The sequence below is a fragment of the Brassica napus genome, chromosome C7, assembly GCF_020379485.1.
Source record: "Brassica napus cultivar Da-Ae chromosome C7, Da-Ae, whole genome shotgun sequence".
Classification (NCBI taxonomy): Eukaryota; Viridiplantae; Streptophyta; class Magnoliopsida; order Brassicales; family Brassicaceae; genus Brassica; species Brassica napus.
The window spans coordinates 19,733,764-19,748,433 of NC_063450.1; the positions used below are offsets into that span (position 1 = coordinate 19,733,764).

The 14,670-nt window shown below is 37.4% G+C and overlaps 1 protein-coding gene and 1 non-coding gene across 2 annotated transcripts; both read left to right on the plus strand.

Moving 5' to 3' along the window:
* The first annotated feature begins 497 nt into the window (after nt 1-497).
* LOC106422034 (serine carboxypeptidase-like 15) lies at nt 498-3,166 on the plus strand. Its single transcript, XM_013862859.3, has 14 exons — nt 498-686; nt 766-911; nt 990-1,066; nt 1,167-1,289; nt 1,372-1,474; nt 1,550-1,587; nt 1,669-1,770; nt 1,861-1,947; nt 2,024-2,092; nt 2,186-2,257; nt 2,336-2,454; nt 2,548-2,661; nt 2,745-2,790; nt 2,889-3,166. Exons 1-14 carry the CDS (start codon nt 556-558, stop codon nt 2,967-2,969), a joined length of 1,308 nt encoding a protein of 435 aa, XP_013718313.1. The 5' UTR covers nt 498-555; the 3' UTR covers nt 2,970-3,166.
* A 5,279-nt stretch (nt 3,167-8,445) lies between these two features.
* Nucleotides 8,446-8,552, plus strand: LOC125590788. Its single transcript, XR_007326790.1, has one exon. It is a non-coding gene; the product is annotated as a small nucleolar RNA R71 (small nucleolar RNA).
* The last annotated feature ends 6,118 nt before the right edge of the window (nt 8,553-14,670 follow it).

Below are 14,670 nucleotides of genomic sequence, written 5' to 3' on the forward strand. Positions count from 1 at the left end.
CTGAGATATAATCTGTTTAGAGAAAGACTATAACCTGTCAACGCTTCCAGTTTTTAGTACAATGATGTTATCGTCCGAAACTCAACACAATGTTACTCAAGTTGCAGTTTTTCCATTTGTGTTGATTCATACTGCCAAACTAGTTTTACCAAAAACAAAAAGAAACCGGTTGGAAAGGTGGGGCCGTGGCGCTCTGGGTTCTTACTTCATAGACAATGCAAAATAGTTGAGACTTCAATTTATCTTGGAGCAGCTGCAATACAATTTACATGCGACAATGTCCCTTTCACGTGCATTCTCACGTGCCCAACATTTCGTTCGTTGAAAGAGAGAAAACCTAAACCCCTGACCGACATGGTCAGAGACTAACCTGAAATGAGCTGGTTTAGATATGGCAGCGGCCAATTTATATGGTTAAACCGATAAAGCTTCCATCTTTCTTTTTCTTTTTTTTTTTTTTTTTTATTGGGGGGGGGGGGGGGGGGGGGGGGTGTCAACGCCTCTGTTTTTAAGTATAAAGATGTTTTTGTCATAACACTAAACACTCAAACAAAAATGGATTTTTGGATACTAAAGTTGCTGCTGCCACAACTTCTGCTTGTGCTCATTCAACATGCTGATGCAAGCTCTATCATCAAATATCTTCCTGGCTTTGAAGGCCCTCTTCCTTTCCAGCTTGAAACTGGGTTTTGTTCCTCTTCATTCATCCTATTCTCCATATTAATGAATCTGTGTTCTGAGTTTTGGAGTTAAAAATAATTTCAGGTACATTGGTGTTGGTGAGGCAGAGGAAGATCAAATGTTCTACTACTTCATCAAATCTGAGAGGAACCCTGAAGAAGACCCCCTTCTTGTCTGGTTAACTGGAGGACCTGGCTGCTCTTCTTTCTCTGGCCTTGTTTATGAGAATGGTAAGTAAATCTTCTGAAACTCATTCTTATTTGTTTCTGAAAAGATTTTCATTGACTTGTTTGAACTGGAAACATCAGGGCCTCTTGCTTTCAAGGTTGAGGCCTACAATGGAAGTATCCCCACTTTGGTGTCTACTACATATTCATGGACTAAGGTAACTATCAGAATATACATATCTGGGTTATATATATTGTGTAAGCGTTCTGTTGTATTCAGAATAAATCGTCAAATTTACAATGATTGCTTCATTTCAGGTGGCGAATATAATTTATCTGGACCAGCCTGTTGGGACTGGCTTCTCCTACTCAAGAAATCCCCTTGCTGATATACCAAGTGACACAGGATCAGCTAAGCGGGTCGATGAGTTTCTTCGTAAGGTAAAGGGGAAACTCAAGCTGTCCTTTTACTGCAACTATCTTATGCTTTAGAATTTTGGAGATTTGAGTTATTGTTGTGTAGTGGCTAGACAAGCATCCTGAATATTTCTCAAATCCTTTCTATGTCACCGGGAACTCTTATTCCGGTAAGGTGATTCCGGCCATTGTTCAAGAAATCTCAAATGGTAAGACTTTTTTCTTTCAGGCCCTTTTCTTTGACTATCCTTTCTTGATTCAGCTATTTTACCAATATATCACAGGAAATTATATATGCTGCAAACCTCAAATAAATCTTCAGGTTTCATCAGTGTTTGCTTGTTTCTTACATTATTTCAATATACCTTATCAAACATTAAGATTTTTTCCTTTCTAACAATAGGGGTATGTGCTCGGAAACCCGGTAACAAATGTTGATATTGATAATAACACTCGCATTCCATTTGCTCACGGAATGGCACTCATCTCAGATGAACTCTATGAGGTACCCGTTACAAAATCTAGGATGAATCTGTTTGTCTCTTTTCACCCTGATGAAGTGGTCGATGACGATTTCAAAACTCTTACGTTCTAGTCAATGAAGAAAAGATGTGGAGGAAATTATTTTAACGTCGATCCTCAAAACACAGAATGCTTGGAACTCGTTAAAGACTACAAAATGGTATGCACACATTCAGGAATTTAACTGAGATATAATGGTAAATCACTGACTCAGAATTTTTGTGGATTATTTATAGTCTGTTTCTAGAATATATGAAGAACTTATCCTACAATCAAACTGTGACAAAACGTCTCCTGATTGCTATGTAAGCTTCTTGGCATTGTTGTATCAAATGGCTAGCCACTTAACAAACTACTAAAGAAGAGTACTGAACAAGGTATTTTTTATTCTTTTGCAGACTTATTGGTATTCACTATCTGAATACTGGGCTAATAACGAGAGCGTACGTAGAGCACTTAGAGTGGTGAAGGTAATAATATACATATGACAACGTCTTTAGTATCATTGATCATTGAGTAAGTATGATCACGAGACTCTATGATTGCAGGGGACTACAGGGGAATGGGATCGATGTAACTGGAACGTGCAGTGTAATCAAGACATTCAAAGCAGCATACCATACCATATGAATAACAGTATCAAAGGCTATCGATCTCTCATCCTCAGGTACACAATACATTTTACAAATTATTCACAAGCTTGCTTCATTAGTTAATTGTTTGTAATATTTTACCTGACATTGGTGCTTCTGTTGAACAGTGGTGATCACGATATGACAATCCCTTTTGTTGGAACTCAAGACTGGATAAGGTCTCTAAACTTTTCCATTGTTGAGAAATGGAGGCCATGGATGGTAAATGATCAAGTCGCAGGGTATACACCATTTACATTTTCTTTGTTTTCTTGGTTTCTTTTAATTAATTTTGAATAAAGCTGACCAACCTTTTGATTTGCAGATATACCAAGACTTATGCTAATAAGATGACATTTGCCACTGTAAAAGTAAGTTTTCGATCCCAAATTTTCATTGGACATAAATGCAAAGCTTTTATTTTTTACATCAAAATTATTGATTGGTTAATGTGTTTTGGCTTATATAGGGAGGTGGGCACACACTAGAGTATAAACCAGTGGAGAGCTCAATCTTGTTCGAGAGGTGGATAAGTGGCCAACCTCTTTAAATATAGAAACTTTAATCTTGTTATCTGATTAATGTTGAAACCGAAAGTGTTTGGTTTCTGGATTCATAGAGAGACATGTTTTGTTATTATTTTGTTTTAACTAATTATTTTTCTTATTTTGGACCGTTTAATAAATTTGCTTTCAACAAGATTGTCTAGTATCCAAGGTTAGATACATAACGTTAACGTTTGCAAAACCTGATGATGACAATATGTGCCGCACATACATCTATAAAAAAAAAATTACATCATCCATGAATGTTTCATGAAGCGTATGACCGGCTCACGTTCATTCTCCTGAGGCTTGTCTTTCAGGTTTCCGTTTACTTCATCTGGATAGAGCCAAATGATAGGAAGCACAGTAACCGAGCAAAGTCTGTGGAGCAACTAGCAAAGTTGATTGATGATGTTAGGAGTTTTCAAGGCTCGTAAGACAAATGATGTAGTATAAAAGATTGTCAAACCAATTCTAAGGGATTCAAAGCACCGAGAATGCAAGTACGTACTTAATCTAAGTGCAACCGATAATTTGGATGGTTTTAAACTACCACTAATAATAGAATGCAATAACAGAACAATAAAACAATAAAAGAAGTGACTTTCTTTGGTTATGATAAAAGAGAACTCATGGGTATAGGAATTAGACCTTGGGTGATCAAGTTTCGAACTAAGGATGACAAATGATCAATCAAAATATCAACCTTAAGCTTAGACACAATCTTAAACAAACTCCATGTCTAGATGAATGTTCATTTACTAACATATTTCAAACATCAAATGTTTTTGGTTGAGTAATATGAAATCAATCATTACTAACAAGTCTATTGGCTATTTTAACACATTTAACAACAAATGTCTTTGATAAAGTATGTTAAAAGCTTAGGGGAGTTGTCTCAGACATTTCATCAAACACCTTGTGGGTGGGAAATACCTAAAGATCAACTTTTGAGAGGCCAACTCAGAAGATGCATTATGAATACCCACTAGCAAGGAATAAGAAGGATCTACACTATAACATCCTAGATCTAGCCTAATCACCCTTAATCTTCCTAACCCATGAATTCAACAGTGGATTACTCACTACTCTTCATGATTTCTCTTAAACCCATATTGGATTTTAGATTAATCATGTAGAGAAATACAGATAATAGATTAGAAATCAACAGGATAACATATGATCAAATGAATCAAAGAGATGAGCTTTTCAAGAGGTTTTTGGTTGTTTTCTCAAAGATAAAAGATTCTCTGCCTCCTTGGCATACAAAATGTACTTAAACTTAGGTTTAGAAAGTGTAAAAAGTCAAGACAAATGAATAAAAGGTCCCTGAAAAATCATAAGTTTCGACATAGTAAATGACGCACAGAGTGACTTCGTGATGTAGCTCTGGGAGGTAGCTCTGGGTTGGGAGCTACCTCAGGTGGTCGCTCTGAGAGGTCACTCCAGGCCTATTTTTTTACCTCCAAAGTGATGAAAAGACGAGTGACTTCGTGGTGTAGCTCCGGGAGGTCGCTCTGGGTTGGGAGCTACCTTATGGTGTCGCTCTGGAAGGTCACTCTGCGATGCTCGACTAGGATGGATATGCCTCTCGTAAATTGATCATAACTCCTTCATTACATCTCCAAATGACTTGAAACCACTTCCACTAGAAAGCTAACTAAATTTTCTGTGTTTCCACAAAATCTTAGCAACAGAAGATTTCTTTAAGGCCTCCATCCGTGCTCATCTTTCATCCCTTTTTGGATCACAATGCTCCAAAACATCTCAAATCACTCCATGGCACACTCCAACACCTAATAAGGACAATGAATGCAATATGGACTCTAAAGATGCCTAATTCTTAATCTACATGATCAAAATATACACGAATTAATGGCTAAAATCATGTTATTATACAAGATATCAAATCCCCCAAACTTGTTCTTTACTTATCCTCAAGTGAACTTTCAAGAACTTATAGGGATGAGAGGTTTGAAGGTGGGAGCTCATAGCCAAACACTTCTTGTTATACTCTAGATTCTCTAGGCCTATCAATACTGTTATGCCTTTACACAGGTCGCAATGCTCATCAAGCAACAAATACCTTCACCCAACTCTCACATTTATTCACACGCACACACACACAAGGTGAATTCTTACAAATGGGCACATGATCTCAATCATTTGGCTTGGTAAGTGAAATTGGTCTAATGTGAAGCAAAGGGTTTTCAAATGCATATTTTGTGGTGACTCATACTCAAAAACAGGAGCAAGAACATTATACAAATTTATCTAAGAAAAGGAGCAATTCATGCATACAATGATTTGTTCTCATCATTCTACCCCTTTTCTAAAGATCTTTAAACTCTATCCCTTTTCTTGGTAGTAATCTCAACCCTTTTTCATCCCAAACACCCCAAAGACCACACTCTCATCTCTCACCCAATGAACACTTTTCTTTCACTTATCTTAACCAACTAGGAATTCTTTCTTTTCTTATTCACTAAGCTCTTATTTTTCTTTTCTTTTCCCCACTCTTTTCATGTTTCTTTTCTTTTGATTCTAAAGGGGATTCTACTTATAAACTCTAGAGCTTTTTTTTTTTTTATATATATCCCTAGTGGTTTTCTTTCTTTTTCTCACTCTTTTGGTTCATTTCTTTCACTTTCCTCTCATATCCCAATCACAAGATCAAAATCAAGCTCACAAACCCAACAACCATCCTAAGTGCCAGCTCAAATGAGGTCCTAGTGCTAGCTAAAGATAAGAACAAACCATTGTCGCTCCTGATACTCTCAAGATTTTGCACATGACTAGCTTTCATAAAAGGCCTCACTCAAGCAAATCAAAGTTGGTTTCAAGGAATGGTAAGGGTTCAAGGGCATGGGAGTGTCATTTGGGTTAACAGAGAGTGGTGCAATGAAATAAGATAACCCAAATGTGTATGAAATCCATGACTAAGTATGCAAGTGCCCATGTGCAAGAGAGATTAAGTTCATTTAGCTCAAGTTCAGCTTGAAGTTGGTTTCAAGAACAATGTCAATATCAAGCAAGCAAACAGGTTTCAAGAAGAGTTTTCAAGGCTCGAAACATGCAAGCTTTTACAAGAGATGGATTCCAGACAAGTACCTTAAGGTATTTTTAATCATTGCTCCCTATGCAAGTGAATGAAACTTTATATGCATGTTTCTAGACTCAATCTTAAGGATGCAAGATGCAACTACATGTTTTTTTTTGTGTTTTTCAAAAACTTTTTTTTTTAGTTAATTTTTTTTTTTTTTGGTTTTTCTATGCAAATATGTATGTACAATGCAATGCATGAGACTCAAAATAATCAAAGAAAACATGATCAAATACTTGGTACCTCCCCCAAACTTAGTTCACACAGTCTCTGTGTTAGTAAGTTGAAAGAGATACCTAAAAGAGAGATAAATGCAAAGAAAAACTGGTATATACAATGGAAAGGTGGTGGAGTGGTACCTCAAGTGGAAAGTGGAGAAGGAGGATCCTTCCCACCTTCAAGAGTGATGGTGAGGACCTGAGAGAGAGAGGCTCTTGAAGCTTGGTTGGATCATCTTGGAGTTGATGAGTCCTTGTGGCCTTCTTGTCATTTGCAGCCTTTGTGGCTCGACTCACCTCCTCCTTTTTAGCACTTTTCAAGTGCTCATCACATATCTCTTTAGAGGACTCTCCATCAAGACTTTCTTTCTTATTAACAACCACTGCATCCTTGATCTTCTCAATGGAGGGGTCTCCACAAGTGATGGTTCCACAATACTCAACATCCAGTGGAGACTGAATTGGGTAAGAAACAGCTTTGTTCACATTGAGGAGTGTGACCTTCTTGTTAGCAAAATCGATGCAAGCACCCACAGTAGTAAGGAATGGTGTGCCCAGGATCAATGGAACTTTCTTTTCAGTTTCCATCTTCAAGACAGTGAGGTCTATAGGGATGGTGCAAGATCCAATCTTCAAAGGGAAGTCCTTGATGAGACCAATAGGGGTAGTAGAAGAAGAATCCCCAGACGTGAGAGAGGAAGTATCTGGCTCCATGTGTTCAATCTCAAGGCTCTTCACCATCTCCACTGAGATCACATTCACACTTGCACCAGAATCAACAAGAGCATCATCAAAGGTGAGCTTACCAAGGGAGCAAGACAAGGTGAACTTCCCTTGGGATTCTAGTTTAGGGAGAGACTTTGGTGTGACTGGTGGATCAAGTTTCAAAGTTGAGATGTTGAGAAGCTCTGCTACTTCTGCTTGGTGGTCTACAATGTCCTTGATGAGCATCATTTGGACATGAGCCTCACGCATACCCGAAATCGCTGGAAGCTTAAATCCAATATCACTTAGGTCTTTTCTGAACTTGGAAATCACCTTCTTCTGAGCTTTGGTGAGGACCCTTTGTGGAAATGGGAGCTTGTCATAGGGTGACTGCTCAACCTCAGTGGTGTCCTCCAGCTTGACCTCTTTCAGCTTCTGGTCAACTCTCTTCGCAACTGGTTTCTCATCTCCCCTCAAAATCTTTGCTTCAACCATTTTGTCAGCTTCCTCCACAATCTTTGCCTCAGCTGTTGCTACAATCAGATGCTCAACCTGTTCAATCTCAGTTCCAAACACAAATCTTTCAATTTCATCTACCTCTTTCTTGTGGTTACTCAATTCAATCCCTGAAGAAGTAGTAGAGAAGAAACATTGCAATAATTCTTGGGATTTTGCTTAGATTTTCCAGGTAGAGACCCTTGCTGGTGATTCTGGTGAGTGGTCATGGAAGCAAATTTATTTTCCAAAGCCCTAAACTTGTTGTTGAGCTCATTGTAACTTCCATCAATCTTGGAGTGAAGGTTCTTCAACTCATATCCAACCTGCTTCTCACTTCTAGTCTGAGACTCCAAGATCTGTTTCAGTAGAACATCAGTGTTGCTTTCCTGAGGAGTAGAGGTAGAAGGATTAGCTTGTTGTTGAGAAGACTGTTTCCCTTTGTTGGAGAAACCAGGAGGAGGGTTTTGCTGAGGTTGATAGTTGCCTTACTGGTTGTTCCTAGGCTGATAACCACTCTGTTGGTTGTTAGGATAGGATTTCTGTTGGTAGTTATTGTACTGAAAGTTGGGCTCTTTCTTGTACCAACTGCCATTGTTGTTGATGAAACACAACTCTTCTTGACCTTCCAAACCCTCAACCTCATTGACAACAAGTGGTGTCTCTTGGTTTGGGTTAACAACAAAGTTCAGCTGCTCTTGGGTGGATTTATCAGCAATGAGTATGTCTATCGTATCCTGTAGAGCCTTTAACTCCTTCCTCGTTTGCTTGTCATCTGTTCTACTGCCTCTGTCGTGGTCTCCACTGTAGACTGCGTCACTCTTTACCATGTTGTCAACCAGCTCCTCTGCATCTTCCTCAGTTCTTCCCAAGAAGAAACCATTGCTAGCTGTATCTAATCTGGCTCTGTATTTAGGAAGAACACCCCTGTAGAATGTGCTCAACAAGCTTTCCTTAGAGAAACCATGGTGTGGGCATTGAGATTGGTAGCCCTTGAATCTCTCCCAGGCTTCACTGAATCCTTCCAAGTTCTTCTGTTGAAAGCTGGAAATCTCATTTCTCAGCTTAGCAGTTCTTGAAGTAGAGAAGAACTTCTCTAAAAATGCTTTCTTGCAGTAATCCCAGGTGGTGATAGAGTCGCTGGGTAGAGACTTTTCCCACTGACGTGCCTTATTCCCCAAAAAGAAAGGGAATAACTTGAGCTTTAAGGCGTCCTCTGACACACCATTGGTTTTTGACAACCCACAGTAGCTGTCGAACCTGTCCAAGTGATCAAATGGGTCCTCTAAAGCCAAGCCATGATACTTGTTGTTCTCGATCACGTTGAGGAGTCCTGATTTGATCTCAAAGTTGTTAGCTGCCACAACCGGTGCTCGGATTCCCAGTCTATGACCATGAATGTTGGGGTGGTCATAAGTGCCAATGGGTCGAGCTGCTCGATGTGGGCGTTCTGGCCCTTGCGGTTGATCTGCCATATCAATATCTAATCTCTGCAAGTGAGCCTATTGCTCTTCTTCTCTTCTCGCTCTAGCACACTCTCTCTCTAAAGCTTTGATGTCTGCAACTCTTGGAACTAGGTTTGATGTACCCCTGCTCCTCAAGTTCATACACATGAAAGTTAAAGGGAGGTAAAGAGGGAGAATCAGTAACAAAAGAAAATAAAAATGACTTAGTCTCAAGCAAGTGAGTAAATCTCAATGTTGAAATCAACTAAGAATTTGGCAATGGCGCCAATTTGATGTTAGGAGTTTTCAAGGCTCCTAACACAAATGATGTAGTATAAAAGATTGTCGAACCAATTCTAAGGGATACAAAGCACCGAGAATGCAAGTACGTACTTAATCTAAGTGCAACCGATAATTTGGATGGTTTTAAACTACTACTAATAATAGAATGCAACAACAGAACAATAAAACAATAAAAGAAGTTACTTTCTTTGGTTATGATAAAAGAGAACTCATAGGTATAGGAATTAGACCTTGGGTGGTCAAGTTTCGAACTAAGGATGGCAAATGATCAATCAAAATATCAACTTTAAGCTTAGGCACAATCTTAAACAAACTCTATGTCTAGATGAATGTTCATTTACTAACATATTTCAAACATAAAATGTCTTTGGTTGAATAATATGAAAGCAATCATTACTAGCAAGCCTATTGGCTATCTTAACACCTTTAACAACAAATGTCTTTGGTAAAGTATGTTAAAAGCTTAGGAGAGTTGTCTCAGGCATTTCATCAAACACCTTGTAGGTGGGAAATACCTAAAGATCAACTTTTGAGAGGCCAACTCAGAAGATGCATTATGAATATTTTACTAGCAAGGAATAAGAAGGATCTACACTATAACATCCTAGATCTAGCCTAATCATCCTTAATCTCCCTAACCCATGAATTCAACAGTGGATTACTCACTACTCTTCATGATTCCTCTTAAACCCATATTGGATTTCAGATTAATCATGTAGATAAATATAGATAATAGATTAGAAATCAACAGGATAACATATGATCAAATGAATCAAAGAGATGAACTTTTCAAGAGGTTTTTGGTTGTTTTCTCAAAGATAAAAGATTCTCTGCCTCTTTGGCTTACAAAAGGTACTTAAACTTAGGTTTAGAAAGTGTTAAAAGTCAAGACAAATGAACAAAAGGTCCCTGAAAAATCATAAGTTTCGACATAGTAAATAACGCACAGAGTGACTTCGTGGTGTAGCTCTGGGAGGTAGCTCTGGGTTGGGAGCTACCTCAGGTGGTCGCTCTGAGAGGTCGCTTCAGGCCTATTTTTTTACCTCCAAAGTGATGAAAAAGTGAGTGAATTCGTGGTGTAGCTCCGGGAGGTCGCTCTGGGTTGGGAGCTACCTTATGGTGTCGCTCTGGAAGGTCACTCTGCGATGCTCGACCAGGATGGATATGGCTCTAGTAAATTGATCATAACTCCTTAATTACATCTCCAAATGACTTGAAACCACTTCCACTAGAATGCTAACTCAATTTTCTGTGTTTCCACAAAATCTTAGTAACAGAAGATTTCTTTAAGGCCTCCATCCATGCTCATCTTTCATCCCTTTTTGGATCACAATGCTCCAAAACATCTCAAATCACTCCATGGCACACTCCAACACCTAATAAGGACAATGAATGCAATATGGACTCTAAATATGCCTAATTCTTAATCTATATTATCAAAATATACACGAATTAATGGCTAAAATCATGTAATTATACAAGATATCAATTGATAAGGCTGTCCGGAACAGGTTATCATCTACCCATTATTTCCTCAAGCCGAAGCTGAAAGGAATTATGTGCTGATGGTTTGAAGCTCATTTCCACCACGAGTGATCTACGGTTTTGGAGCTCTTGAAAAGGGGTGATCTATAATTTTTTCATAGGCTTCCAAATTTGTTGATTCTTTAATAAGGTTCAGTTAGTAAACGCCTTATAGATGTACATAAACATTTTTCCAAAGATGTTCAATAAATTTAACATTTCATCAAAAAAAAAAAATGTTTCATGAAGAAACATTAAAATGAACGGTAGTTAAGAGTCGTACGTAGAAATACATTGGTTTATTTTCTGTCTTATTTTCATATATGTTTGCTTAATATGTGTCATCTCCGTTGAAAAATTTCATTTAAACTTTGTTAATACCAGGGGCATTGCCTTGTAGACAGAGTTCTTGTTTCATCTCAATATTTGCTAGGGTTATGTAGGTGTAAATTTTACGTTTTGAGTTGTTTTTCAAGTTTTTTTTATTGTTATAGGGTTAGAGTTGTAATGTTGAACTGTGTATGCATTGTTCTCCACTTATTAAGGACTAAACTGTGTTAGTAATGTGATTGATATAGTTCGTGATGTTGTTTGTTGTGTCACTGAGACTTATTGTTTGTTTGTCTTTTTAATTTATTTTTTGTATTGTTGAGGGTACGTAAATTATATTAAAGTTGTTGAGAGTACCTTTTGTTTCTGGATATTTTTTCTCCGGTTTAGTTGTGTAAGTTGTGTGTATTAAATAATAATTTTTATTATCCTTATTATGTTTGTTATATTTTTTTATTTTATTTTTAAACTTGTTGCTCTTACCGGACCTTTAAAACAAATACATGAAGACTTGTAGAAATAACTATAAAATGAGTGACAATTCTGAGTACTTGAGCTTTAATGAGTTTCAAACGAATTTATGTATTTCTCATAAGAAGACAATAGCATTGGTCTGTTGACAATGGGCATGTAAGCTCTTTTTATAAGACAAGAGGAGTGAGCAGGTGGAGATGTTGTTGCCGCCTTTGTATCTGTCGGGATTGTCTCTTGTATCTCCTGGTGTGGCTGTGTTTGTTTATCTTTCATTTGATGGGTAATATGTAAACAAAAATCATTGTTAGTTGTATTTATCAGAGTTCATAACTTAATCTGATTTTTTTGTTTAGGTAATTTCACTGATCTTTGTTGTCGTCTTCTTCTTCTTCGTTGCAAAAGTAAGTTTGTAAATTGTTAAATAGCTGGTCGTGTAGTTTACATTTGTTTAGCTGGCTCGATGTATGTGTCGTTGAGTTGATTGGCTTTGTATATTTGTTTTGAAGTTTATTTCTAAGATTAGACAAAAAAGAGAGGTGATCATTTATGTTTCTTCTTTTTTGGAATTCTAGTTTTTGGTGTTTTGATTGTTTGGGTTGTTGTGGTTTCATTTAAGCTGTAATGTAAAATAAAGGTTTGTGCAAAATTAGTTTGATAAGTAAGGGAGATAAATAGACGACCAAAAATTTTGGGTAGAAAATATTTTGATTATTGATGTTAGCACAATATCGATAATAATATAAAGAGAATTGTGTGTTGATTGTTTTTTACGGATCAATGAGGAGATGGATAACGGCTCGAGTTGTTTCTTTGGTAAGGTCAAAGCCCTGGACAGAACATATTTGCTCAACCACATCTGCGAGTTTAAATATCAGTTATGATATCGAAACATAATATAAACCTAGATGCAATATGATAATATACCTGAGAGTTCTAGGTTTGTGTTCGCAATCACTTGGAAATTTTCGAATAGTCTAATTATGACTGGAGATTGATCTCAGGAGCACCCGTGATGACTTCATCAATAGTTGGTGAGATGAAACGAATGAGGAATGGATGATCAGTTATCTTGTACATGCTTGAGCACCTAACAACCTCAAAAGGATCGACTTTCACAATGGAACCGACTTTCAAAGATGACATGTAATGATTAGCACGTCCGGCGGGAATAAACCCATGAATCACAGAATCTGCAAATAATATTATTCAACAAAGAATCAGAAAATTAATTAAAAACAATTATATTAAATAAGTGTGATAAATCGAAGATTAACTTACCTTTTCATCAAGGAAGAGAACTGTGATTCTCATAAACTCACTGTCTTTCTTGAAGTTCAGGGAATCTCAGAAGCGAGGAGGTTGGAGGCTGACTACTATGACCAAGACGGAGAGACTCGAAGGTTGAGTGATGGACGTCGGGGACGCCGGTTTGAGGAACTGGAGAGGAATCAATGAGTTTTGTAGAGATGCAGATTGGGTTCATCAAAGATGAGAATCATATATATAGGGTTTACAGAAGGGCTACAAATCAAGAACATTTATGATCAAGCGATTTAAGATGGGGAGATGAAGAGTTCACCGGTGAAAAAATAGATTACGAACAGACACACGGCGCAACTTTGTAGCTCAGACTTGTCTGAGATAATGATGAAAAGAACCCTAACTCATGTTAAACGAAGATAGTTTACAATATGGAAAAACTAAACTATAATTGTTATTTTTTCATATAACGTGATGAATCTCATTTAAAAATGAAACTCATAATACACTTGTAAGCCCGGCCCACAGAGAAAACCGAAGAAATAAGGGTTTCTGACCTTCACAAATATATATTAGTTTCGGCCATCAATGTACAAAGTATCCTTTAGTTTAGTGGTATAAATGTTGGTGTTTATATCTTAATAACCCGGGTTCGAGCCATGAGCTTGACATTTTTTTCACATTTTTTAAAAATGCGGTACACAAAACGCTGACGTGGCGAGCTGAGGAAAGAGCAAAAACTCAATCATTATAATATAGATTTGTTACGTATAGATATACTGGACCAAATTTAATTAATATTTTGACCAGAATTTTTTTTAATTAATATAACAAAAAGTATGTCTTATGAAAGAGTTTGGAGGTTAATAGTTGTGGTAAACAATGCGTGATACCTGTTGAATCCTAACACCAGTAATCAAGCTTAAGGGTCTAATTAACCAATAAGTAAATATTTAGGAGTCAAAAGTTTTGTTTATTAAAATGTTTAAGCTATCTGTCGAAGAGAAAATACAAAAGATTATGAACTCGTCGTTAGTGACTTTTTTTTTCTCACTCGTTCTAAATTGTGTGTTGCCCTTTTCTTTTTTCATTAAATTCTTCCATATATATATATATATATATATAGATATGTCTCTCTCTTTCTTTCTGTCTCGTAGTAGTGATTGTGTTAGGGGATCGGTCCAACGGTTCATTATTACGCTATTGCTTGCGTAGGTTGAAGTGGTTGGCGTTCAGCTACGACCGGTGGTAAGCGAAGCTTACAAATTAGCCCACTGTTCAAGTCGTCCTTGAAGATGTATATTCTGTATCAGTTCGTGAAGTATTACAGGAGATAGTACATGCGTGTGTCATGAAGATGTGTTTGGTTGAAGTTCGTGTTATGTGATGTCCGTGGGCTTGTTAAGCTTGGAGAAGAAGCAATATGTTTATTGGAAGATTTACATTAAGTGTAATGGATATTACTTGAAGAGAAAAATGCAAGAGAGTTATTCCTTGGGAGAAAAAAGAAAGTTGCTTAAGTTGCTTTTGGAAGAACTTGGAGAACAAGTTCTGGTTATGTATACATGGAGGACGTGCCTCTATGATGAGAGTTGTCTCTGGAAAAAGAAAAAGTCGAGAGATCACTGTTTTGTGCTTGTGTGATCAAGCCTTTGATGTCACTACACTGCGCTAGGTGCTGACGTAGTTGGTGAAGTACTTCCGAGGAGTTGGAAGATTGAAGTCTAGATTCAGGGGGAGTTTAGCTCGGGGTCGGAAAGATTCTGATAAACAAAAGTCTAGGCTCTAGGATGAGTTTTAGCTTAGGATTGGGGTAATCCTAAAGGATTCTTGTAATAGAAAAGATTGG